Source organism: Mustela nivalis (assembly GCF_964662115.1).
Source record: "Mustela nivalis genome assembly, chromosome: 14".
NCBI lineage: Eukaryota > Metazoa > Chordata > Mammalia > Carnivora > Mustelidae > Mustela > Mustela nivalis.
In genome coordinates, this window is record NC_139033.1 from 78,575,496 (window position 1) to 78,600,609 (window position 25,114).

Below are 25,114 nucleotides of genomic sequence, written 5' to 3' on the forward strand. Positions count from 1 at the left end.
GCCTCTCTGCCTACTTGTGATCTCTGCCTGTCAAATAAATAAATAAAATCTTAAAAAAGAAAAAAAAAAAAAAAAAGAGATCCTGTCTCCAAATGGTCACACTCAGAGGTGCTGGGGGTTAGGACGTCAGCATATGAATTGGTGTGGGGAGGACACAGAGAGCCATGACAGGCTCTCTCCACATGTGCCCACTTAGTTTCTCAGTGCACTGGGCATGTCACCCCAAGATGTCCTTGTGAATCATGACCAGCCATGCTTTTTCTCCTCTGGGAGAAAAGCCATGAACCTCCCACAGAACCTCCCACTGCTCACTAGAGGACACCCCCAGGAAACACTCAAGTTCTAAGTGGAGGAGGAGGCAGCGTGACCAATGTGCAATCCTCCTGGAACCACTAGTCATATGTGGATATTTAAACTTGATCAAATTTAATGAAAAAATCCATCTCTGTTGCATCAGCTAGTACTGACAAGGCAAATAGAGAATATTTCCATTATGCAGAAAGTTCTGTTTGATAGCGCTAGTTTAGGAGTGACCTTCATTTCTGGAAAATTCTACCCTGATTTCTCTCAGTGGCCATCTTTTAAAGGTGTTTCCTATCTCAACTGAACCCTAAGCTTCTGTGGGCAGAGATAAGTGTGAGTTTCTTTGAGTTTCCAGCAGTGCCTACAGCTAAGTGTTCCTGTGTCAAACACACCACAACCCCAGATTCTCTTAACTTTGGTCAAAGAGTTGCCTAAATCCTTCTCCAAGAACTAATGGGGGTGGTGGCCCCAGTGTTCCCACGTACCCCATGGGCGCGGTAACCAGGGCCCCACCGCACAGACAGCTTTTCTTTCTTTTTTCGCAGAGGATCAGCACAGCCACAGGGGATGGTAAACATTACTGCTACCCACACTTCACCTGCGCCGTGGACACTGAGAACATTCGCAGGGTGTTCAACGACTGCCGTGACATTATCCAGAGAATGCACCTCAAACAGTACGAACTCTTGTGAGGCAGCCCTGGCGGGGAGTGGGGAGGGGGCGCGCCTTCTCGCACCTTCTCTCTGCCCGCCTCGCCTCCCCTGGCCACCCTGCCAGGTGGAGCATTTACTCCAGCACTGTCACCCCCAAGCCGTGGTCAAAAGTAGGCAGTTCCCAGTCTCATCCAGCTGCCACCTGTCCTGTTCTGTGTTCGCTCCTGTGTGACCACCAAGCCTCTGGCTACCTCTGTTCCCCTCGGGTTTGGTTTGTAGCTTTCCTCTTCACTGAGCACAACCTTCCCCAGCGTCCCCACTTGTACCCATCTGTGTCACTGCAGACACCGCTGTCACGCAGTGGGGTGCTGCAGTGAAGTCTGTCTGGGCGAGGGCCCCTCTTATTCATCCACTCAGTGCTTTATTGATTCAGCAGGAGCTTGATAAATGGGGGAGCAATGGCCCTTTTTTCCAAATGATCAAGCACGATTTGTAGAAGCAGGGGAACGATACAGTCAGGTGGATAAGTGGCCTCCCTTTCGGAGCTGAGTCGGCCCAAGAGCGAGGCCAGACCTCAAGTCACAGAGTGGAGGGAAATCCTCTTTTCAGTCCTCTTTGAGTCACTGCCGACCTCAGGCATTACATTGAACCTACTTGGAGCCTTTTACATTTAGGCAGAAAACCTATCATATGCACCGCTGTCCTGTCTCAAAATGATTCTCTAGACTTTGATTATGCTTGGACAAGAGTCTCCTTCCATACCTTGTTGTTGTTGTTGTTGTTGTTTTATGGCTGGTTTATTGTAACTGTACAGACCACCAAATGTAATATTATTTTATATAACTCCTTCAAAAGTCCTTGTAGGTCTTTGTGCCTTGATTACGGCTCTATCTGTAAAGAAACCGTGTTTTTATCGTGAACAGCTAAATGTCAACATTACCTGCTGCTTGCTCTAAAAAAAAGAATGGTATCTGTAGGATTTAGAATATTTTATCAGGTTAGTGCTTTTAAAAATATCCTTGATTAAATATATATATACACACACATATATAATTATACACATGAATTAGTCACATCTTACAATTTTGTACCCACATCCCAAGCTTCTTACAGAAACCAAGGATTTTCTTTTCCTCCAAACAATACCTTTTGAATTTTTGCAATTTAAAGACTTTTACAAGCCCTCTGAGTAGAAACAGGCCAAGCATTCCCTTAGTCGAAGCTTTTGCACCACTCACTTGACCAGTTTCTATTGTAAGCAAATAGCTAGAAGGAAACAGAGGACGTCAGTGTCTGTGTCCAGTCTAAGAATCAAAGGATGGCATCTCCATTTGCCCCTTGAAGAAGAAATATTACGAAACCTTTATTTGAAATGTGAAATGCAGAGCCAAAAACCTATGGCTGTTTCTCACACAGGAAAGACTTGCAAATGCAGCCTTATAAGTTATAGTATGGTACAAGATCTAGAAAGCAAGAATTACTATAGCAGTGATGCTTTACATGTTCTGTCCACAGCCAGGCTTGGAGGGCAGTTTTCTTGGGTCCAAGATAACCTGCAGAGATATCCAAAGTTCTATTTCAACAATACAAATCCAGAAGTGACAGCCTCACTGACGTCACTTCATTTCCTTTTAGTCTTTAATATCTTAAAGTTTACTCTGGAAGGCAGCATTTTATAATCCTTTATATTTTAGTATATGTGCTGCCGAAGCGAGCACTTATAATCCTTTATAAATGCATCCAGATTTAAATTCGACTTTTCCAGGAAAGAGAGGATGACAACTTTCCAGATGATCGATCAGGGTAATAAACACATAATTTACATCAGCCTCACCCAATTCTGCACCTTTCATCCTTTGTTGCGTAAAAAACCCTGATCTGAAATGAGACACATAAAGTGGCAATTATTTTCTTTCCGTAGCGCTTTCAACGTAGAACATGGAAGAACTCCAGAGCCACGCACCCCCCACATGTGTCCAAAAAGCAAAGTTATGCGCTTATGTACATTATTCCTCAGCAGTCCCCCTGGGACTAAGCTTCCTATTCAGAGACAGAGCCAGGCTCACAGAAGACACACAGAAAGAACACATTTTATCTGGTGGAAAATTATCAAAACATATTTATTTTTAAATACCATAAGCCACTTCCCAGTCCTTTTTTTTTCAAGTCCCTTTGGATCATGGACGGGCATTACATTCAGATTTTAACAGCCTGGTCTGCTGGAGAGAAAATTATCTTCTCTAAAAATCCGATTCCATGATTAGCACAGAAGTACAAAAGTCTGCAAAAACATATTCCTGCTTGTAACATCTGTACTTTTATTATTTTAAGTGTACAGCTTTATCATATATAATAGGAGTTTGTGGACCACTTCATAAGGGGACAGAAGCAAACCCAGTGTTTGTGCACACACAACCCTGAGTGTGTTCCCGGGCCGCCGGCTCCATCCTCGGGAAGGTAGGACAGCCTAGTGCATGCAAGTGATGACTTTAATAGCTTTTACATACTGTACAGACACGATCTTTGATTATACATATATTTGATAAAATGAGACAAGACTTGTTGTAGAGTACACGTTCCATTTTTATAGCATGAGAACAGTACCGTCAACTATTTATTCTGCAGGAATTTGCATCAGTGATTTACAGTTTCCGTGATGTGTATAAAGACCGCCTCCTTTGATCTCATCTCCCGTGAGCCCCGCCCAAGGTCCAGTTTCTTTGGCTTTGTTACTTATGACGAAATACACAAGTCTCCTGCTCTTTACGTTGTCTTAAATTTTCTGAGCAGGTTCCAGCCAAAAAGAAAAGGTGAGGGCAGAAGTCTGGAGTGGACTAACAGGAGGACCACCAGGAGCGCAGCGGCTACACAGTATGTGGCCAGAACGGTAGCCTCGTGAGGCAGGTAGCACTTGGCAAGGGCGTACTCTGTGGGCGTCATACTGCCCTGGAAAGGAAATGAGGAGGTTAATGCTGCAGCGAGAGCCCTCCCACAGTGCCACGCAACAGACTTAGACACAGTTGAGGCAAGGCAGCCATCTTGGTTGAGTCAGGTGAGGCCAGGAAGTAGCTCTCCTCCCCAGAGGAAGGGGAGCAGCCTTGGGCCTCCACAAGCCACCACCCACCAACCGGAAGCACTGGTGGAGACATGCAGGCAAGGCTCCCAGCGTGCTGAGTGGAGCTGAACCCTCCATTGAAACTAGCCCCTGGCACAGCAGGTCCCCCCCTATAATGCACTGGGCAACATGACAGAGATGCAAGACGCATGGAGACTTTACATCAGTGGGCACTGAGAAACAAGGATTACAAGGCCATTTCTCATGCCACTTCTGCCATTTCTGTTACCCAGAAATGCATGGGCCGGGGGCACCTCAGTGGGCTTTTCTTGTAAGTGTTTTTGCGGTGTGGACTGACACGGAGGAGAGGTCTCATTCACTTTGAACTTGAAAACATGAGGGTTTCCCTATCTTTTCATGAAGTAAAAGTAGCCACTAATTGAAGTGACATGTCAAGGGCACTTGCCAGAGCTGTAGCGTTCTCCTGACATAAGACAAGATGATGGCGTCTGGCCAATGAAGACAGGCTCCGGTTTCCTTTGAAAATTAGACATGCAGAGCCTCCTATCTGAGGACCACACCAGGTCCGTGGGGTTGACGCATTCTGTAGGATGCCCAGCCCCCACCCCACCCCCTCCAGGGCCATGCAGCGCTCACGCGTCCCCAGAGAGGCACGAGGCATGGGGAAAGGGGTCTGGGAATCAAACCAAGTGCACATGGGGAGGAGGGCAAGTTTGTATTCACAGCGTTTGTATGTTTTTACAGATTGCAGCAATTAAATAGTTGATTACTGTGTTGATTTCAATACTTCTATGCGAGCGTTCAGATGAAAATAAACGTTCACATTACCATGATGAAGCTGGGGTTGTTTCTGTTCCTCCAACTGAAAGATGGCACGCTGATCTCGGGGATTCCCGCCCCATGGAGCACCTCGCAGGCACTGTGCGTGTGGCCACTCAGGATGAGACGTGGCTGCAGCCACCAAAGTAGCTACCACACCCGGTGGGGTGGGGGAACACAGCAACAGGTGGTCAGTGCCTACACAGAGTCTCCTCAGGATGCAGCGACCAGCCACCCACTTATCTCATGAAGCTAAATATAAAATCCCTACTTGGTCGGGGGCTTTATCTTTTCCTTAATATCCTGAGACCCTATCAAGAAGTAAGCTCAGGCTTTTAGGGAGACTCCGTCCATCTCTCAGATTTTATATTTTTACAAATATTTTTATAAATTTATTTTATATTTCTATTGTATGATATAGTGTATCATCCACTATACAAATATGTGTTTCTATAATATAAATATAGTTATAAACATAGAAGTAAGCTCATCTGAATCAAGTCCCCCAAAATTAACTCTTAAATTCCATTCACATTTTCCAAACACATTTAAGGTTGAGAACAAATCTCGGACTAAAGAATAGCTGAGGATATTATTACTCACTTGATATTAGGAAATAGAATTACTGGGGGCAGGGGAGGAACCAAAGGAGGACATGAAAACCTGAGCCCCCATCCCCTCAACCCCCCACTCCTACCCCCCAAACCCCCCAATGCTCCACTCCCCCACCGCGCCTCCAAGTGTGCCAGTGGCTGTCCATGGCGGTCCGTCAGTCCCGTGGGTGGGTGGTCATCCCACTCCCCCGCAAACCTGCTGAGAGGCCTCCCGGGAAAGCACGTCGTACCGCTCCTTAAAGGGGATGCCCCGCTCTTCCAGAGGTGCAGCATCCTCCCCAGAACAATTAGCATCGCTCCTCCGGTAAAGTGGGAAATGCTGCCCAGATATTAGAGCGTCAGATGTGAGCAGGGGTGCCTCTGGCCATTTTGGCCCAGATCCGGGGAGACAGAGCTGCATGGTCCCCGCTCACCTGCAGGAGCACCGGGGCGGACACGGGCAGCAGCGGCACATCTCGGCAGGGGCCGGAGCCACGTTCCTGCTGGTGAAAAATTGGTTAACCTGGCAGAGCCAGCGTCCCCGAGCCCTGAGCGGTAGGAAAAGGAAGAGGGAGCTGAGCGATGCAGGAAATACCAGGTGCAGTGACCGCCCCCGTAGAAGATGCCAGAACAGAAGCCCCTGTGCCTTCAGGTGCTCCTACCTCACGGGAGCAATTCAGTTGGTGAGAAATTTCCAGGAGTTCAGCTTCTGCTTCAGAGCAGATGTGGCAGCCGTCCCCTTCCAGGGCAACGCTGTTGACCATCACGAAACTGAGGCAGAGGGAGCAAGCGGACAGTCAGGGCCCCTGGGCTTCCCGTGTCCAGACTCTGGCAGTTCTGCTCCCATGACACAAAAGCTGAGGGGCCACAGTGTGAAGAAACCCGTCCCAGAGCGGCCTGAAGCCTCAACTAACCTGTTTTAGGTTTGAGTTGACACTAAGAAGGCACCAGAGCATTATACTGGGAGGGGAGCCTAAGACACAGTCAAAGGAGTTTGAACCTTGAGTGTGTGAGAAATCCCTGAACAGTGAAGCACAGGTTATCTTCACTAACATCTGTACACGCAGCAGACAGGGCAAGGCGGGGCGGGGAGAGGCTGCAATGGCCAGAGCTAACGCGAGCAGATGACCCCAAACCAGGATGTAAAGCCAGGGACGGCTGCCCTCCACAAACCACTTTACCTAGATCTGTACAGACTACCGTTAAACAGGCTTTTGTTTCTGACACACATATCAGCTGGGCCTGAAGAAGGCACCTGTCAGTAAACACTGCTTGAAATTTAAAGAATCTTAGCGATGGGGAGCAAACTAAATGATTTGAAATACGATCAGCGTGTTTCAAGTTTCTTAAACTCTATGCCTAAGGAAAAAGAACTGAAACTGTGCCCAGTCTTCATAGGACTCAGGAAAAGGAAGCTGCTAGAGACTCAGTACTACAGGTAAAGGGAGGGAAGGAGTGAGCATTGGTGGAGAACCCTTGACCTGGTTTCTGGGAGTGTCACAGGTCATCTCTTGTGACGGACCCAGGGAGCTGCCATGGCCAAAGCCATGAGCGCCGGACACCCACGGGGGCCATGATCGAAAGAGGAAGAGCCTTCCTCTCCCATCTTTTCTCCCTCCAGTAGGTCTGCAACCAGAGCAACATGTACAGTCTTATCCACCACCCTGGGAACACACACCCACACATGACAGCGTCTGGGGATGGCAGGAGAATGGCCACACAGAGGGGGAGCTCACGGTCTGAGGAAAGGGTGGGGAGGATTTGGTCTACAAATCAAGGCTGTGTCGGGGTGGCACACAGCTAAAGGACGGCGAACATACCCGCCCCCAAATCCTGGGACAGCATACCCACGAGGGCATCCTTTATAAAGGAAAAGAAGTGCATTTTGAACAAATAAAAATAAGATCCTTTACGGAGTGGGTTGATGAATGTTCTAGCACCCAGAGACATGGCAGGCAGGAAGGGAATGCCCTCAGTGGCCAGGCAAAGTCATCAACTGGCCGGTCCACTTGCAGCTTGTTAAGGAACACCAGGCTGGTGACCCTGATGGTGACCATCAGGGAGGGAGGAGGCCTGCGGCGCCTTCATCTGAAATGGTACAGCAGGCCACACGGAGCCCAACTCCAACCCAGGACAATGGCTCCCTTAGAAAAAGAAGTCCAGGGGCGCCTGGGTGGCTCAGTGGGTTAAGCCGCTGCCTTCGGCTGGGGTCATAATCTCAGGGTCCTGGGATCGAGTCCCGCATCGGGCTCTCTGCTCAGCAGGGAGCCTGCTTCCCTCTATCTCCCTCTCTGCCTGCCTCTCTGCCTACTTGTGATCTCTCTCTCTGTTAAATAAATAAATAAAATCTTTAAAAAAAAAAAAAAGAAAGAAAAGAAAAAGAAGTCCAAAGGAAGGAAAGGGCTTCCTAAGAATTTACAAATAATACTCACTTTGTTCCCTTCCAAGAAAACAGCCTTTTGGGGTTGAAAACTTTCTCAAATCGTTTTATTTTGTATGTGCTCATCCTAGATTCAATTGTAAAAAGAAACATTTTTCAGAGCAAGCCATTTTAGGACCTCTTAAGAGTTAGCATAAACACAGGAAATAACTCGGGATCTGAGTGTTGGACTAGCCTTGTAAGGTGCGGGCTCCAGCCGGCCCAGGCTGTCGGGGCAAACCCTCCACCACTGAGTGACCACAAGCACTGGGGCAAGTGACTTAGTCCCCAGAGCCCCAGTTTCCTCACCGGCACAATGGTTAAAGTAACAGGACCATTAGAAAGATTAAATGAGTTGATATATGGAAGTAAAGTGCTTAGCCCTGATGTTTATAGCAAGATTATCCACAACAACTAGACTATGGAAAGAGTCCATCAACTAACAAATAGATAAGAGGTGGTCTATAACCATGGAATATTACTCAGCCATCGAAAAATATGAACTCTTGCCATCTGCAATGACGCAGATGAAGCTAGCAAAATAGGACAGAGAAAGACAAATACCATGTGATTTTACTCATATGTGGAATTTAGTAAACAAAACAGATGAACATAGGAGAAAGGAGAAAAGAGAGAGAGGAGGAAGCAAACCCTAAGAGACTCTTCAATAGAGAACAAACTGAGGGTTGCTGGAGGGAGGTGGGTGGGGGATGGGCTAGATGGAGGATGGGGATTAAGGAAGACTCTTGTGACGATAAGCATTGGCAATATACGTAAGTGATGAATCACTAAACTCTATTCCTGAAACCAGTATTACACCACAGGTTAACTAACTAGAATTCAAATAAAAATTTGGAGGAAAAAATAATACAATACTTAAAACTGACTGACACATCGTAAGCACTATGTAAAATACTATTTACAAAAGTCGAAATGGTCTTGTTTTCTGAGTCCCAAAGAAAATAATTGGTCATTAATTGTAAGCTTCAAGTTCATCACCCAAGGGCACAGACAAATCATTTATTCAACAGAGATTCATTAAAGGTGTACATTGTGCCAAGACAAAAATCTTCACCCTGTGGAGTTCATGCTCCTAGGGCTTCCATCTTTCAAGGACAACAAATGTCCGCCCCCTCCCCCAGCACAAATAAGGCTCTCACCTGAATGTGGCAGGTTTAAAGCTCTAGTTAACGAAGCTCTCAGGGGGAAATGCTTCACTGAACGACTTACTGATAGTGGAAGCCAATGTCATGGTTGCCAGCAACCACCTTCAGCTGCACGTGACGTGGGTGTCTGAATATTTTCCGAAATCGCTGCACATCATCTGCCCAGGCCTATGGGGAAAACGGATCACTGCTGAGACCCAGAGAACCTATCTTCTCCGTGGCTAAAAAAAAAAAAAAATGCTCCCTATTCTGATGATGAGACATTAATTCCCCCTCCAAATCAGATGCCCAGAGAGTTAATGTAGAACTTAGAATGTCTTTTTTTTAACTTTTTTTAAATAGATTTTATTTATTTATTTGAAAGAGAAAATGAGAGAGAGAGAGACCACAAGATGGGGGAGGAGGGTCAAAGGGAGAAGCAGACTCCCTGATGAGCATGGAGCCCGATGCGGGACTCCACCCTGGGTCTCTAGGATTATGACCCGAGGCGAAGGTAGTCACTTAACGAACTGAGACACCCAGATGCCTTAGAACCTAATTTCTAATTCTATATCACACTGCATTTTCTAAGACTTAATATTTCCATGATTTAATTTGATGCCAGCTTTTAATTCAATGGTATTCCCCCATATTAAAACATTAGATGGCAATTATATACCCATTATTTTAAGATCCCCTAAAAATATCCCCTGAAGCCCATGCATGGACCCCAGGTTAATAATCACTCCAGACTGGGACACACTGTGAGAACAGGCTTGTAGGAGATGTCCAGTAAATTCACGTGTCTCACCCAAAACAAAGATGAGCACATCCCTCATTATATCATTTCCCTGTGGCTACCACTGTGGGAATGAGAACAGATAGAATGCAGAGGAAAGAAAGACAAAATCCAACAAATATTTCAACATTATTCGGACATTTACTTTAACTATTAAAGCTTGAGAATTATGTTTGTATCATTCTGGCTCTTATTAAGTCGAAAAACATCAACTGGACAGACACAGGAAAGACAATACGGAGTTGGAGAATAATCAACTTTATCCTAAGAGTTTTAAGTAAGGCCCAAACCAGAGAACCATGCTAGAGAGAAAGTTCAATACATTTACAAAAACTTCACTTTAACAGATAATATTTAAAGTTAAGATAAGATAAAAGCAGAATAACATAAAATGAGAAAAACAAAAGCAGGGGTGCTGGGCGGCTCAGTCAGTTAACATCTGCCTTCCGCCCAGGTCAGGATCTCAGGCTCCTGGGATTGAGCCCTGTCAGGCTTCCTGCTCAGTGCAGGGCCTACTTCACCTCTTCCCTCTGTCCCTCCACCCCCACTTGTGATTTCTCTTTCTCTCTCTCTCTCTTTCTCCCTCTCTCAAATAAATAAATAAAAACTTAAAAAAAAAAAAAAAGAAAAACATAAAATGCTACCCTCAATTTGTAAAAGCAACATATACATCCAACTTCATTTATAACTACTTGCTTGTTAAATATACTATTTCCATTCTCTCATATTTAATTATGAGACCCTATAAACTGTGGCTTGCCTTTTTTTTAAGATTTTATTTATCTGACACAGAGAGAGCAGAAGTAGGGGGAGTGGTATGCAGAGGGAGAGGAAGAAGCAGGCTCCCGGCTAAGCAGAGAGCCTGGTGAGGCACTCAATCCCAGGACCCTGGGATCAAGACCTGCGCTAAAAAAAGACACTTAACTAAGTCACCCAGGCACTCCAAACAGCGGGTTTCTAATCAGATCTGGACCAAGACTTTCTTTGTAAAGCTTTTGGATTATCCTGAAAAATGGCTTTTTTTTTTTTAAAGATTTTATTTATTTATTTGACAGAGATCACAAGTAGGCAGAGAAGCAGGCACAGAGGAGGAAGCAGGCTCCCTGCTGAACAGAGAGCCCAATGCAGGGCTTGATCCCAGGACCCTGGGACCATGACCTGGGCCGAAGGCTGAGCTTTTAACCCACTGAGCCACCCAGGTGCCCCAAGAATGGCTTTTTAAAAAATCTCCCACCCCAGTGCAAACTGATACAGTCACTCTGGGAAATAGTATGGAGGTTCAGTTAAAAACAGAGCTACCCTACCACCCAGCAACTGCATTACTAGGTATTTACCCAGAGGATACAGATACAGTGATTCGAAGGGGCACCTGTACCCCAATGTTTATAGCAGCAATGTCCACAGTAGCCAAACTATGGAAAAAGCCCAGATGTCCAATGACAGGGGAATGGATAAAGATGTGGTACCCACACATATAAACACAATGGAATAGTCCTCCGTCATCAGAAAGAATGAAATCTTGCCATTCGCAACAATATGGATGAACTAGAGGGTATTATGCTGAGCAAAATAAGTCAGTCAGAGAAAGACAAATGACTTCACTCATTTGGGAATTTAAGAAATAAAACAGAGGATCATAACAGAAGGGAAGGAAAAATAAAATAAGATGAAAACAGAGAAGGAAACAAACCATAAGAAAACTCTTAACTCTAGGAAACAAACTGAGGGCTGCTGGATGGAACGGGGGGTGGAGGGCATGGGGTAACTGGGTGATGCACACTGAGGAGGGCACGTGATGCAACAAGCACGGGGTGTTACATGCAACTGATGACCTCTGTTGCTGAAACTAGTAATATACTCTATGTTAATTACATTGAGTTTAATTAAAAAAAATTTTTTTTAAATATCCCACCCCAGAAAAATACTTCTAAAACCATTTATGACCAAACATTTTCATAAGCAGCAAAACAGCTTTTTTCTATTTTCCATTAATTCCAGGAATACAGTAAGTAAAATACTGGACAGTTAAAGTGAGACAGCCCTTCTCTTTGGTTATAGAAAGGCATATGTCACCACAACACCCAGATGGAGTCCCCTGAAGGCACAAGAACCTCACACCAGGTCCCTGAGACTCCTTCTCCTAAGAGGAGGGGTGCCTGGGAGGCGCAGTCGGTTAAACATACAAATCTTGATTTCGGCTTAGGTCATGATCTCAGAGTTGTGAGATCAAGCTCCATGTTGGGCTCTGCACGCTACACAGAGTCTGCTTGAGTTACTCTCTCCCTCTCCATCTGTTCCTCCCCAGCTCACTCTCTCTCTCTAATAAATTTAAATTAAAAAAAAAAAAATTAAGAAAAGGAGGGTAGCAGTCACATTTATAGCACAATTCTCATAATTTCATGGCTAAGTAATCCAGTGTAAAGTCAAATTACATTTCAATATGTATTTTATAATTTTGGTGACAAGCGAATTTACGCACCTTGCCTCTTTTTCCCTTTCCCGAGAGGCTCATGGGAATCTGCATTCCAGCAAAGCCAGTTCTGACTTATCTACCTGTTTCCTACGTAAACAGATACAGTTGACAGTCAAACAAGTTTGAACTGCGTATGTCAGCTTATACATGGACTTTTTTTTTTATAAAGACAGTTGAGTACTGTAAACGTATTTTCTCTTCCTTACGATTTTCTTAGCAACATTTTCTTTTCTCTAGCTGACCTTATCCTAAGATTACAGAATAGAATACACGTAACATGTAACATACAAGCTGACTGTGTTATCAGCAAGGCTTCCAGTCCACAGTGGGCTACTGGTAGTTAAGTTTTGGGAGAATTCCAAAGTTATACAAAAATTTTTGACTGCACAAGGTCAGCATCCCTAACCGGCATGGTGCAAGCATCAACTATCTATGATTAGCCAGCCTAACTCAAGACTGGCAGGAGATACGGACCCTAACAATCATCAAGATAGACTACATGTGGGGCACCTGGGTGGCTCGGTGGGTTAAAGCCTCTGCCTTCGACTCGGGTCGTGATCCCAGGTCCTGGGATTGAGCCCCACATCGGGCTCTCTGCTCAGTGGAAGCCTGCTTCTCCCTCTCTCTCTCTGCCTACTTGTGATCTCTGTCTGTCAAATAAATAAATAAAATCTTACAAAAAAGAAAGAATTAAAAAAAAAAAAAAAAGACTACACGTGTTTAATGTTGGTGCTGAGCAAAACCTCCAACCCTCCCGGATACTGCTTCATGGGTTTTCTGGGCTGCCTGCCCTGGACCCTCAAAGCAGGATTAGGGTGGCTGGATCACGGGGCCCTACCTGGGGGGAACTCCACTTCCCTTCATCAAAGATGTCCCCTAGAATGAAGACAACTTCAGGCTGCAACAACCACAGAGCCGTCTGGAAAGCTCTCTCCATTTGCCATTCCCTAAGGTCAACAGAGAAAAGCACAGCATCAGTTTCTTTCTTATGTGCAGCCTAGATCTGTCTTACGGGCCATTTAAAAAAGTCAACCAAATGGCCCCATTCTCCTTCCACAGCCTCACCCCTGCATTCCCTTCCCACACTAGCAAGGGTCAGAGTCCACGTGTGATTCAGTGTGGGAAATAAAGGGTCTGAGGGAGAGTCGGGCTGCCCCACCCATGCATCTTAAAAGCTGACTTCCCCCCAACGTGGCACACACAGATCAGACACCACACTGCACCCCACAGGCCATCCCTCAGTCATAACAAGCCCCAAAGTTCAGGGAGAGCTCAATGCAGCTTCCAGACACTCAGTGTAAACTGAGTTGACACCCCAGAGAGGAGAGGATAGCATCTGCCTCAACTTCCACTTCTTCTTTTTTTTTTTTTTTTTTAAGATTTTATTTATTTATTTGACAGAGAGAGATCACAGTAGGAGAGAGGAAGGGAAGAGATCACAGAGAGAGGAAGGGAAGCAGGCCCCCTGCTGAGCAGAGAGCCCAATGTGGGACTCGATCCCAGGACCCTGAGATCATGACCTGAGCCGAAGGCAGCGGCTTAACCCACTGAGCCACCCAGGCGCCCTCAACTTCCACTTCTTGAAGGACCTCAACTTCCTACCTGCCTTCAGAATTGGGGGAAGATAATGGGAGAATCAGACTAGCCAATACCGAGACTATAAATGCTTCAGACTTCAGATATCCAAGGAATCACCCCATAGGTAAGACAAGTCAATGAAAAGAGTCTGGAGGGAGCTTGGGTGGCTCAGTCGGTTAAGCATCTGCCTTTGGCTCAGGTCATGATCCCAGGGTCCTGGGATCGAGCCCCACATTCAGCTCCCTAGCTCAGTGGGGAGTCTCCGTCTCCCTCTGCCCCACCTTCCCCCCTCAGCTCGTGCTCTCTTTCACTCACTCTTTCTCTCAGATAAATAAAATCTTAATTAAAAAAAAAAGCCTGTGCTCTTGAACCTGACAGGCAATGGCTTAACACCCCAGTTCCACCCATAACCCCCTGTACGGCCTTAAGAACGTCACCCACTCCCTCTGATTCCTATTCTTTGTTGGTGAGCAGGAATTGTAAAACCTTCTCTCACAGGGCAGTTAGTAGGAGTTCAAACGTCCACGCTTTCTCGAACCACCCTCCCCTCTCCCTGACCGACTGTGACCCGTGTCATTCTCCTAAGGAGAATTCTTCCCTCCTTTTTAAGGCATCATCCCGGCTGTTTCTCCCCTACCAAAGGGGACTGTGACGTCCCGGGGCACAAATAGGGAAAGGTAATTTGAGGTCAGCAAGGACCATCCAGGCCCCACGTAAACTGCTTGCTGCATGTGCACCACCTTCACTCAAGATACCCCCAAAATTCAGGGCTGTTTTTCTCGATGAATGTAATTCACCCTGGAGAAGAAAGATCTAGAAACAGCAGCAACAATGGACAGGGAAGAAAGCTCAACTGGTAAGGTCCAAAAGGAAGCAAAGGAAGTCTCACCCTGGCCCTTATCTCGTGCCTCCTGTGGTTTAAAACTCTTGAGTAACAGAAGGACGGCAGCCCCTCCAGCTTTCCTTTTTCTGTCTTGCCTCTCACCCCTGGGGACGTTACACCTCTTCCCCCTCCCACTCAGCATAAGGTTCCTCCATATCCAGACTACTCCAAGGATATTCCTGCTTGCAAGGATAAAGACCTGTTTAGAGATGATGAGGAAAAGGGGTCAGGGTGGGGGAGCCTCTAGGGGAAAGAAGAGAGCTTGGCTGCCATGATGGCTGAAAGCCCCATCAGTCACCATCAGCCAGAAGGTAGACGTATCCATCCACAGAGGAACGGAGAAACAAAACATGGTCTAAATACACAACATCATTATCCCTCCGCCTTAAAAAGGAAGGAAATTCTACCACATGCCCCAACACGGATGGACCCAGAGGACATTCCGCTCAATGAAATAAGCCAGACACAAGAGGACAAATACTGTATGACTCCACTTGTATGAGGTCCCAGAGGAGTCAGATCTATGGAGACAGAACAGCATGGCGGGCGCAGGGGCCAGGAGAACGGGGAATGGGGAGTCAGTATTTAGCAAGGACCAAGTTCCAGTTTGGGAAGAAGAAAACGTTCTAAAGCTGGCTGGCGGGGACGGCTGCCCAACACTGTGAATGTACATGATGCCACTGAAATATACAAAATAAAATAAATATAAATATCTGGAATAATTAATAAATATATATATAAATATTATATATAATAATAATTTATATATAAATTATTTATTTATACATAAATAACTGTTGACCATGGTAACTTTCATATTATGTGTATTTTACCACAATTAAATATTTTAAAAAGAATTCTGATGGGAAAGCAGGTGGACTCTGCTTGGGCCGGTCTAAGTTGGACAAATAGGACCTGATCCTCTCTCCAGAGTGACAGCCACAGACCTGCTCGGCTCCAGCTGCCCAGAGTGGGCAAAAACCGAGTGGGCTCCAAATGACACCCCAGTGGCTGCGAGAGGGAACCACCAACAACCCAGGTATGTTTCCTCCGCTGCCCAGGGAAAGGGGAAGCCAACCTTGGCCCACCACACCCGCGTGCCAGACCTTGCTGGGGGAATTTTCCTCACACAGCCTGTGAAGTCTCTGGTATTAACCAGTTACAAACAAGGAGGCAGAGACAGGCTTGGAGAGACCCTAGGAACTTGTCCAAAGTCGCAAGACTCTAATCCAGACGTGCCTTCCAAGTCCTGGGTCCTTAAAAATAAGAGAGGCTCTGCAAACACTATGTTCAAGGAAAAGTCAAAGGGCCCATATGTCTCTCTTTGAAGGAAAGTAACTAATGACAAGTCTGACCTAGAAGGAGAGGGATTTGCCTTTGGTAAAATTTCAGAAGGATTCCTGATTGTAGCCCCTACCTTCGTAATTTGTCTAGCCAATGGCCTCGTACTTCCCCAAGCAAGTGGGTATCAGCCAAAAACATGGCTTTCAAAGTCTTTTGTCCACTCTCATGAGCTGGAGTTTTCACCTCAGGCCAATCACATCGAAAGATCACCAAGTAATAGATTAAAAATTCACAAAATAGAACCGTGGCAAAGACAACAGCAGTGAGTTTCAACAGCAGGAAACTTCTTCTCTTGAGCAGACACAGATCCTGGTTTCCAAACCCCGGCCTGATCGGAGCCATGTCTCCGGCCCAGGAGTCGCCAGCATCCAGGAGTGAAATCCATCAAGAACTGACCGCGAGAGAAGTGTGGAATCTTGGGTAAGGCACAACCTGCGGGGAAAACAGAAAACAGAAAGGATCGGATTACGTTTCTTAACACTGCCATAAACTCTCCTTCTAGTAAGAACTATAAGTTACTGAATTCCACCGATAATCCCGAATAAATGAAGTGTCCAGTATTTGTACGAGGCTAGTAAATCAGATTACACTCTAAGAATGATCCTCCCACTAACACGATAAAGTTTGACTACCACTTTGGAAGTCATTAAATAAGAATCTACCTAAAGGATGTTAAAGTAGGACACATAAGGGGCACCTGGGTGGCTCAGTGGGTTAAATCCTCTGCCTTCAGCTCAGGTCATGATCCCAGGGTCCTGGGATCGAGCCCCGCATCGGGCTCTCTGCTCAGCAGGGAGCCTGCTTCCTCCTCTCTGCCTGCTTCTCTGCCTACTTGTGATCTCTGTCTGTCCAATGAATAAATTAAAAAATATAAAAAAAAAAAGTAGGACACATAATGGAACAGTCAACAAATATTAATAAGTGTAACGTGACTCCCAAAACTTGACTCCCACATCCCTGACCTTACAAATCAACAGGCCAAGCAGCCCCCTGTATCGTGTTGCCTCTGGTGTGAATTCCTCACTTTTCCATATCGTTTTCCACAGAAGAACTGAATATTCACAATGTGCTTTAGGAATGCAAGGAATACATGCCACTCTGGGCTCAGAGGCCGGGGTCTCCCAGAGCCCCCCATCTGTCAACACGGCAGCTGGGTTATACGTTTCCATGAACGTGGGTTTTCATCTGCATATGAGCCTTAAAATTCGGGATGGCCTTCGGTTAGAAGACATCTGTGGGTAGTGGTTTCTCAATGGGAAACTTAAGGTGGTTATGGATTCTTCTGAATCATAAATGAGGTTTGTTTCCTATTTAAAAAAAAAAAAAAGCAGCCACTTTTGACACATCTGAACAGCAAAGCTGGCCTGAGGATGATCTGAAATGGACTTTAAGAAGTGACATGCTGGGGGCACCTGGGTGGCTCAGTGGGTTAAGCCTCTGCCTTCGGCTCAGGTCATGGTTCCAGGGTCCTGGGATCGAGCCCCGCATCAGGCCTTCTGCTCAGCAGGGAGCCTGCTTCCCCCTCTCTCCGCCTCTCTGCCTACTTGTGATCTCTGTCTATCAAATAAATAAATAAAATCTTTAAAAAAAAAAAAAAATGTTACTGAAGTTCCTCACCTTAGGCTCCAGACAAGGATCTTAAAGGGCAGTGACCTGAAAGCTGCAGAGACCTCATCTGGAAGAAGCTCAAAAGTCTCTCAGTGGAGGCGTGGGGGACCACTGACCACAGATCCTCACTGAGCCCATAAATATAGAAAATCCCTTTCTGGGGGGGATGCTTTTCTAAGATGAATCCAGGAAACTTCATATGGTTGATTGACAGGCAAGGAGTCAAGAACACACTTCTCCTGTAGAGTCCAAAATAATCTCCGCAAAATTCAGTTTCCAGAACTTTCCACATTTGCACATAAGCCTAAGTCCCTATAAGAGTACCTAGGTTACGGCATGGTGGCATTCTATATAACAACCAACCATCGAGATATGGAAAATTTTTTAACTCTTACCTAAAGAAAAATAAATGGAGGCAAACATGTATTTTGAGCCTTTAACAGAAGTTTAAAACATAACCTCAGAATTGAAAGTGATAAATGATGAATGCCCTTCCGGCTCCCCGCAATGGGGCACTGACAGCTGTCGGCTCTAGCACTGGGTCCTCACCTGGTCTGTGGCTTTTTGGAAAAGAAGAAATGTCAGGATCATAGGGCAGGAATGGCTCTGGGCCCAAGTGGTCACCCCTCCTCTGCCTGTTCTCCAATGGTGGTGTTTACAGTAAATACTTGATTGAAGAGGCAACAAGACACGAATGCCAGATTGTAACTGTGTCCTTTCAGATCAAGAGGTCAAAGGCAGCTGTGCACATAATCTGGGATCCAACGTTCTTCCTGCAGGTCTACTCCAAACATCCACACTACCTTCATCAAGCGCGTCCGGCCACCAGTGACCACATGCCACACCCTGCCCTCGTCCCTAGAACCTCCTCGCCACCTCGACAATGCGTGCCCCATAACTGGAATCACTGGACACTTTATCTTCCCACTGGGGACATCTCTGAGAGGGAAAGTGGCATACAAGATAAAAAATAGGGCAGTGGTGCAAACCATAACGTCTCCAGGTCACTCGGGGAGCACAGTCCCCCCTGTGCTTGATTCCACCCCGTGAGGCTAGCACTTAACTGAATGCCGGTGGGGAGAAAGTAATGCGTCTGTCTCCTGCTATCACCCATCTATCAGCAATCAAAGTCCAGAATGTGGTATAAATGCCCCTAGTAACCATTCACTGGGGAGACCAAGGACAGGGACCCTCTCTTAAAAGAGAGAGACCCTCAAAGGACTCATGAATACATTTCTTGATACCATCTCATTTCCTTTGGTTTGATTCAATCAAATGTATCAGAAGCAACCATATGGCTTTACTATCTTTCTTTCAAAAGGCCCAAGAGTGTTCTGAAATCCTAACCACAGCAGCTGAAACTTCCCCCAAACCCTCCTGTTTCCTCAGGCTTTAGAGGGTGAGGGGAAGAGGAAGGAGCCCAGCCTTCTGCGGGCTCCCCAATTCTCTTAACATGCACACCTTTGCTCTTTAGAGGCTCTGAGCTCCCTGAGCTGAAAACCAGAGATGACTTCGTAATTGCTCCTCTACACCCACTTCCTTTAATCTAAGAAGCCGGTTTCAGCAGTGGTAACTAAGATCCAGAACGCAGAACACGACCAGGGGAGAGGAGCAGCCTGGAACCAGGCAGGCCCAGGCTGCAGTCCAAGTGCAGCACACAATGGGGGGTCAGGGGTTGAGGGGACTCAAAACTGCAGTCCAGGGGCACCTGGGTGGCTCAGTGGGTTAAGCCGCTGCCTTCGGCTCAGGTCATGATCTCAGGGTCCTGGGATCGAGTCCTGCATCGGGCTTTCTGCTCGGCAGGGAGCCTGCTTCCTCCTCTCTCTCTCTGCCTGCCTCTCCGCCTACTTGTGATCTCTGTCAAATAAATAAATAAATAATCTTAAAAAAAAAAAACTGCAGTCCCCCAGCTTCCCTGGACCCTTGGGAACAGGACGGGACCCACAGAGACAAGCCAGGGCTTTGTACTCACAGTCGGTCGGCCCAGCTCTCCGCCAACCCGGCTTCCCAGTACCTTTGATCCCACTGAGGCTGGGCCTGGCCTCTGTCACCAGGCTGACAGCTCAGATAAGGAGGGCGAACCAACAAAAGGTTGGGGAAGTCCTTGCCCTTCCCTCCAGCATCTGCGTTCTTTTTTCCATAAAGATATATAAAAAAAAAAAAAAATACCCTACACAAAGCCCTTCAACCAGAGGACTAAGAATAAAGAAAGGGAAGGAAGAGGGAAGGTAGGACGGAAGGAGGGAGTGGAGGAGGAGGAGGGAGGGAGGGAGGACAGGGAAGGCAAGGGATCCATTCTCTCCCCAGAAATGGCAGAGCCAGGCCAGCGTGCCAGGCACACACCAGGTAAGGAGACACTGCTCCTACCTTAGGGTGGCTTCCAGATGGGTATCAAGGGACCTTTTCTTTGTGCTCAGGCTGACCTCAGGGACAGCACCTCTCCTTCATTTTCTGACGCAGTTGACCTGTGGAAAGAGCACGCTGACTGCTAGGAATTGGGAGCAACGGCCATTTCCAGCACCGGGACAGTCACGGCACAACAGAGCCTACCTCTCTCGGCAGGAAAGAGGAAAACCTCTCTAGAGAACCAGCCACTTCCCCCTCTTCAATATTTTATCCTAGGTTACGATACCCACCAGCAGCAAAGAGCTATGCTGAACCAGAAAAAGCCCAACCTACAGCTTGGCTCTGTGACCTTAGGCAAGCCACTTACCCTTTCTGAGCCTCATAATTGGGGTCACAGTACCTGCCTCCTCTGCTATCATGGGATTGCTAGAAATGATGCTCACCAACTATTTGAGCAAAGCTCTTTCCAGGAGGCAAGTGTGGCAGGATTCGATTAGAGAGCAAGCCTTCCAGTCTGGGGAGTTCAGAAGCAATGGGACTTGATTCAAACAGCCATGGGAGGAGGGAAGGGGGAGAATGAAGCCCAGAATAAAGGCCAGAAATCGGAGAGCATCTAGAAGCTGTGGCCATTGTTCTCCACTCATTTACTGAGTTGGACTAATACTTGACATCCCAAGTCCCTAGACCCTCTGCTCACTCAATGTAAACCTGAACTTTTATCTCAACCATAATAAGCAGGTTAAGAACTTAAAATCCCCATAGCCACACAGCCCGAATAACTAAAATGCTACTCTATCTTCCATGTCTAGGCTCTTACAGGCCAAAGGAGAGAAACTAGGTTCTTTCCAAGAATGATAGGAGGGTCCGGTCCTTCATCGGAGCACTGTGGAGCACTCTACCCAGGCCGGAATATGGAGAGCTCTTCTGCCAGCTCTTCCTGCCTACTCAATGAATACATAAGGGAAAAAATGTGTTTATCCATCTTTTATCACTAGACGTAAAACTAGGCCATGAGTGGCTTCAATTAAGACAATATTCTGTGTGTGTTGCCTTCTTGTGGTTAAGTGACTAAGAATTCTGTCCATATTAGACACTTAACTTTGCATTAGCAAGTTTGGGATTAAAAAGCAAAATTACTAAAGTGTTACTGTTTTCACACACACACACACACACACACACACACACACACCCGCCCTGAGGTGAATCTGTCAATTTTATTGAGCTCATCAAACGATAAACCAGCAGGAAAAATTTACACGCCTCCCAACACTGTGTGTCCTGGTCATGAGAGGAAAACATCTTTCTTACTGCACTAGTCTGTAAGCTCCCTAAGTTAGGGACCCTACCTGGTCCATCCTCACATCCCCCCTCTGCTTGCACCCAGGATCCTGCCTGCAAACAAGTGATGATAAACATCTGTGGAGCGAACAGCCTACATTTATTCTTACTGTCCCAAACCTTTTAGAGTTACAAACATATATTATCACGCCTTTGGTCTTTAAATGCTTCACAGTCTCCAGCCATAGAAACAGGAGGAACAAATGGAGAAGATGTTCTGTTCCCCTTGGTCAGAGGGCCAGGCTACAGAAAAATAACTGACATGTTATTGTTCAAGAATAGCTCTTTTAAATTATAGCATAAAATATTAATATATAATACATGCATGCCACATTGTTCTATATTGCCTAATATATAAAAATAGCAGCTGCAATTCCTAACTAGGAACAAAATATTTTATCCAGTGTCTGAGTTTTAACTTCAAAGCCACCATTAAATATCTAAATTCGCTCCACCCAAAAACAGCATTAAAAAATGTTTAATATGGGTGCCTGGGTGGCTCAGTGGGTTAAGCCTCTACCTTCGGCTCAGGTCATGATCTCAGCGTCCTGGGATCGAGTCCCGCATCGGGCTCGCTGCTCAGCAGGGAGCCTGCTTCCTCCTCTCTCTCTGCCTGCCTCTCTGCCTACTTGTGATCTCTATCAAATAAATAAATAAAATCTTTTAAAAAAAAATGTTTAATATGCCCCGACCTATATAGTTTGGCCTCTTACTTGTCCATTATCTTCAATATACTCCCACAGTGTCAACCATGGCTATTCGAATGTTAAATGTTCCACCTTAAATAAGACGGATTTGATTTTTTATTTTTATTTTATTTTATTTTATTTTTTTGGTCAAGCTTCATCAGTAAATCAGAAAATGAGAGGCGCCTACGATTTAATACCCGGGCCTTAAGTAATCGTCACTCTCCAGCCAATAAATGACTAATTCCCAGAACCCCGTGTTTTTCAATCAGCTAACTCTCAATCCTAAAAAGGCGAAGGGGTTCCAGTTTGCAGCAACAAGAAATAGCAATGAACCTAGAAGCCTAAATATTACAGCACGGTCGTTAGAATCCTCGGAGAATCCTGCTTGCAGTGGGCGGCCAGGCACCCAGCGAGGCAGATGGGAAAGTAAAGCCTCCGGGGGGGGGGGGGAGCCTGGCCCCCATCACTTCACCTGTCCTCCCGCCCGCGGGGCTTTCCCGCCACTTCCGGTTTCCGCGCACGTGGCCCAGCGGGTACCCCCCTCCCTCTCCCCCCTCCCCCCCACGCCGTCGTCCCTGGCACCTTGGGCGGGTGGGCGACACTGAGTGGCTGCGAAGATCTCGGCCCCGCCCCAGGCCCCGCCCCCGCCCGCGCCGAGGCGGAGACCCCCGCTGGCCTCCGCCGGCGACCCGTACAGTGGCTGCCAGAAAGCAAAACCTTACCCTCGGCCGTATCTTCCTCAACGATTCGGCTGTTCTTGCCAGCCTCACTGTCTTCTAGACGTTCTTCTCCGCTCAAGGCCTTAGCGCCGCGGCTCCCTGCATCCCCCGCCGAGCAACGTCCGAGAAGGCGCCGCGAAGCTGTTGGCGCCCGGCAGGGGGCAGGCCGGCCGGTGCGGATCGGGGCGGCCCCGGCGCCCGGCTCGTGGTCAGGGCGGCCCCGAGTTCGCTTCCCGAGTGCACGGCCGCGGCTCGAGGCGGGCTCCGCGAGCCTTCGGAGCGCCGGAGTTCGGCGTCCCAGGCGCTGGGGGCGGGGCGGCAGGAAGCCGAGTCGCGGGACCTCCGCGCGGCGCCGACAGGTGGCGCTGTGTGACGGCTCGCTCCGGCCTCCTTCCCCGAGTGCTGCGCGGCTCGGCCTCACCTTGCTTGATCTTCTCCAGGTCGGACAAGTTCCTCCGGGGAGTGTGTGATGAGTTTATTGGGCCTTGCTTTCTCTTTTTCTTTTTCTTTTTTTTAACCAGTGTTACTTAGTATAATATGACCTGGTCTAATTTCCAAAGAGCTTTCACATCCATTATTTAAAATAATCCTCAAAATAACCGTGTAAATCAAGAGCAAGAAACTCATTACCCCGTGTTACGAGAAGTAAACTGAAGCCCGAAGCAGTAACACACAGGGCTTCCAACCAACCGGTTCTAGCATATTTTTGCACATCTATGAGTATAGTTGATAAACGGAGATATAATAGAAATCATATAGAAAGCAACCAGCAAAATGCCGGGTATCTAGGAAGCAAGCAGCAAATCGTAGTATTATTATTAATTAAGAATTAATTAAGAATATTTTCAAATACGCCCAGTAGTATTATTATTAATTAAGAATATTTTCAAATACGCCCAGATGAACAATTTTACCATCACAAATAGTGGGACAGTGTATGTGCACCAACACGATGCAATAGGAAGTATGCAGGATTGACTGAAGTATTCTTGTTGACGAGAAAAGCGAAAGAAAAAACAAATGCGAATCCTGGTAAAGCCTGTAACTAACTCCAAGCTTAAGGAACTGTAGGGACCAGTGAACAGGTTAAATCACGTCACCAGGAAACAACCAGCTGGATCCAGAATGTGCAAGTTCTACAGACCAAATGACCTAACTTCTTAATTCAACAAATAAACAGCATCAGAAAAAAAAGGAGAGAAGAGAGGGAGATTTGTTACAAAGCAGGCCTGAGACACATTAGCCAAATGCAAGTTTGTGAGCCTTCTTTGGTTCTTAAGACAGAACTATTTTTAAAAACAAAACCAAAAACACCCAAAGATTGGGGAATGCCTGGGTGGCTCAGTTGTTAAGCGTCTGCCTTCGGTTCAGATCCTGATCTCAGAGTCCTGGGATGGAGCCCTGCATCAGGCTCCCTGCTCAAAGGGAAGCCTGCTTCTCCTTTGGCTGGGACCCTGCTTCTCCCTCTCACACCACTCCCCACCCCAGTGTTCCCTCTCTCGCTGTGTCTCTCTCTGTCAAAATAATTTTTTTTTATTTTTTTTTAAGATTTTATTTATTTATTTGACAGAGATCACAAGTAGGCAGAGGCAGGCAGAGAGAGAGGAGGAAGCAGGCTCCCCGCCAAGCAGAGAGACTCGATCCCAGGACCCTGAGATCATGACCCAAGCCGAAGGCAGTGGCTTAACCCACTGAGCCACCCAGGCACCCCATTCAAATTAATTTTTAAAAATAATAAATAAATAAAGATCAGGAAACCTGGGTATGGAATGGATGTTAAATGTCACTAAAGAATTATTGGAGATTTTGCTATGATAATGCTATTGTGGTTATTGTTTTTTTTTTAAGATTAGAGAAACTATTTACAGCTAAATTATATGGTTTCTGGAATTTGCTTTAATATTCCAGAAAATTAAAAAACAAGAAAGTAGGAGAAAAAAACAATATTGGCAAAATGTTGATAATGTTTAAGTAGGAGGCAGGTGTGTGCCATAGTGGTTGGAAGAAACAATGCCCTCCTCCCCCACAAAGATATCCACATCCCACTCCCTGCACCTGTGAATATGTTACCTTACATGGCAAATGGGACCTTGAAGGTGTGATTAAGGATAAGGACTTTGAGGTAGGAGTTTCTCCTGGGTTATACCACTGAATCCAATCTAATCACTGGGGCTGTACGTGTGGAGAGCCTCTCCCCACTACATGAGAGTCAGGGGAGATAACACAGGAGTGGGTCTGTCCGTTCAGGCTGCTATAACAAAACAGCACCCACTGGGTGGCTTCTAAAGAACACAAATGTATTTCTACAACTCTTGGAGGCTGAAGTACA

At 46.4% G+C, this 25,114-nt stretch overlaps 2 protein-coding genes across 8 annotated transcripts in view; one reads left to right on the forward strand and one right to left on the reverse strand.

Moving 5' to 3' along the window:
* The window catches only part of GNAL (G protein subunit alpha L), a 145,940-nt gene extending 141,075 nt beyond the window's left edge, over window positions 1-4,865 (forward strand). For all 4 annotated transcript variants that reach the window (XM_082697383.1, XM_082697386.1, XM_082697385.1 and 1 more), the window contains one exon: window positions 849-4,865. In XM_082697383.1, the coding sequence (XP_082553509.1) occupies window positions 849-995 (147 nt within the window). In that variant the 3' untranslated portion in view covers window positions 996-4,865. The remainder of the gene's footprint in view (window positions 1-848) is intronic.
* On the reverse strand, window positions 3,251-23,115 carry MPPE1 (metallophosphoesterase 1). 4 transcript variants are annotated; one of them, XM_082697389.1, is made up of 11 exons: window positions 22,789-23,115; window positions 20,061-20,158; window positions 16,159-16,517; window positions 13,119-13,227; window positions 9,094-9,197; window positions 7,877-7,951; window positions 6,107-6,215; window positions 5,879-5,947; window positions 5,662-5,784; window positions 4,861-5,001; window positions 3,251-3,902 (listed from the first exon to the last, which is right to left on the reverse strand). In XM_082697389.1, the coding sequence occupies exons 3-11, from the start codon at window positions 16,425-16,427 to the stop codon at window positions 3,720-3,722; spliced, it is 1,182 nt and encodes a 393-aa protein (XP_082553515.1). In that variant the 5' UTR covers window positions 16,428-16,517; window positions 20,061-20,158; window positions 22,789-23,115; the 3' UTR covers window positions 3,251-3,719. The 4 variants fall into 4 exon arrangements, with proteins under 4 accessions (XP_082553515.1, XP_082553517.1, XP_082553516.1 ...); XM_082697391.1 differs by having other exon boundaries at window positions 5,879-5,944; window positions 22,789-23,106; XM_082697390.1 differs by lacking the exon at window positions 20,061-20,158 and having other exon boundaries at window positions 22,789-23,108.
* Between the last annotated feature and the right edge of the window lie 1,999 nt (window positions 23,116-25,114).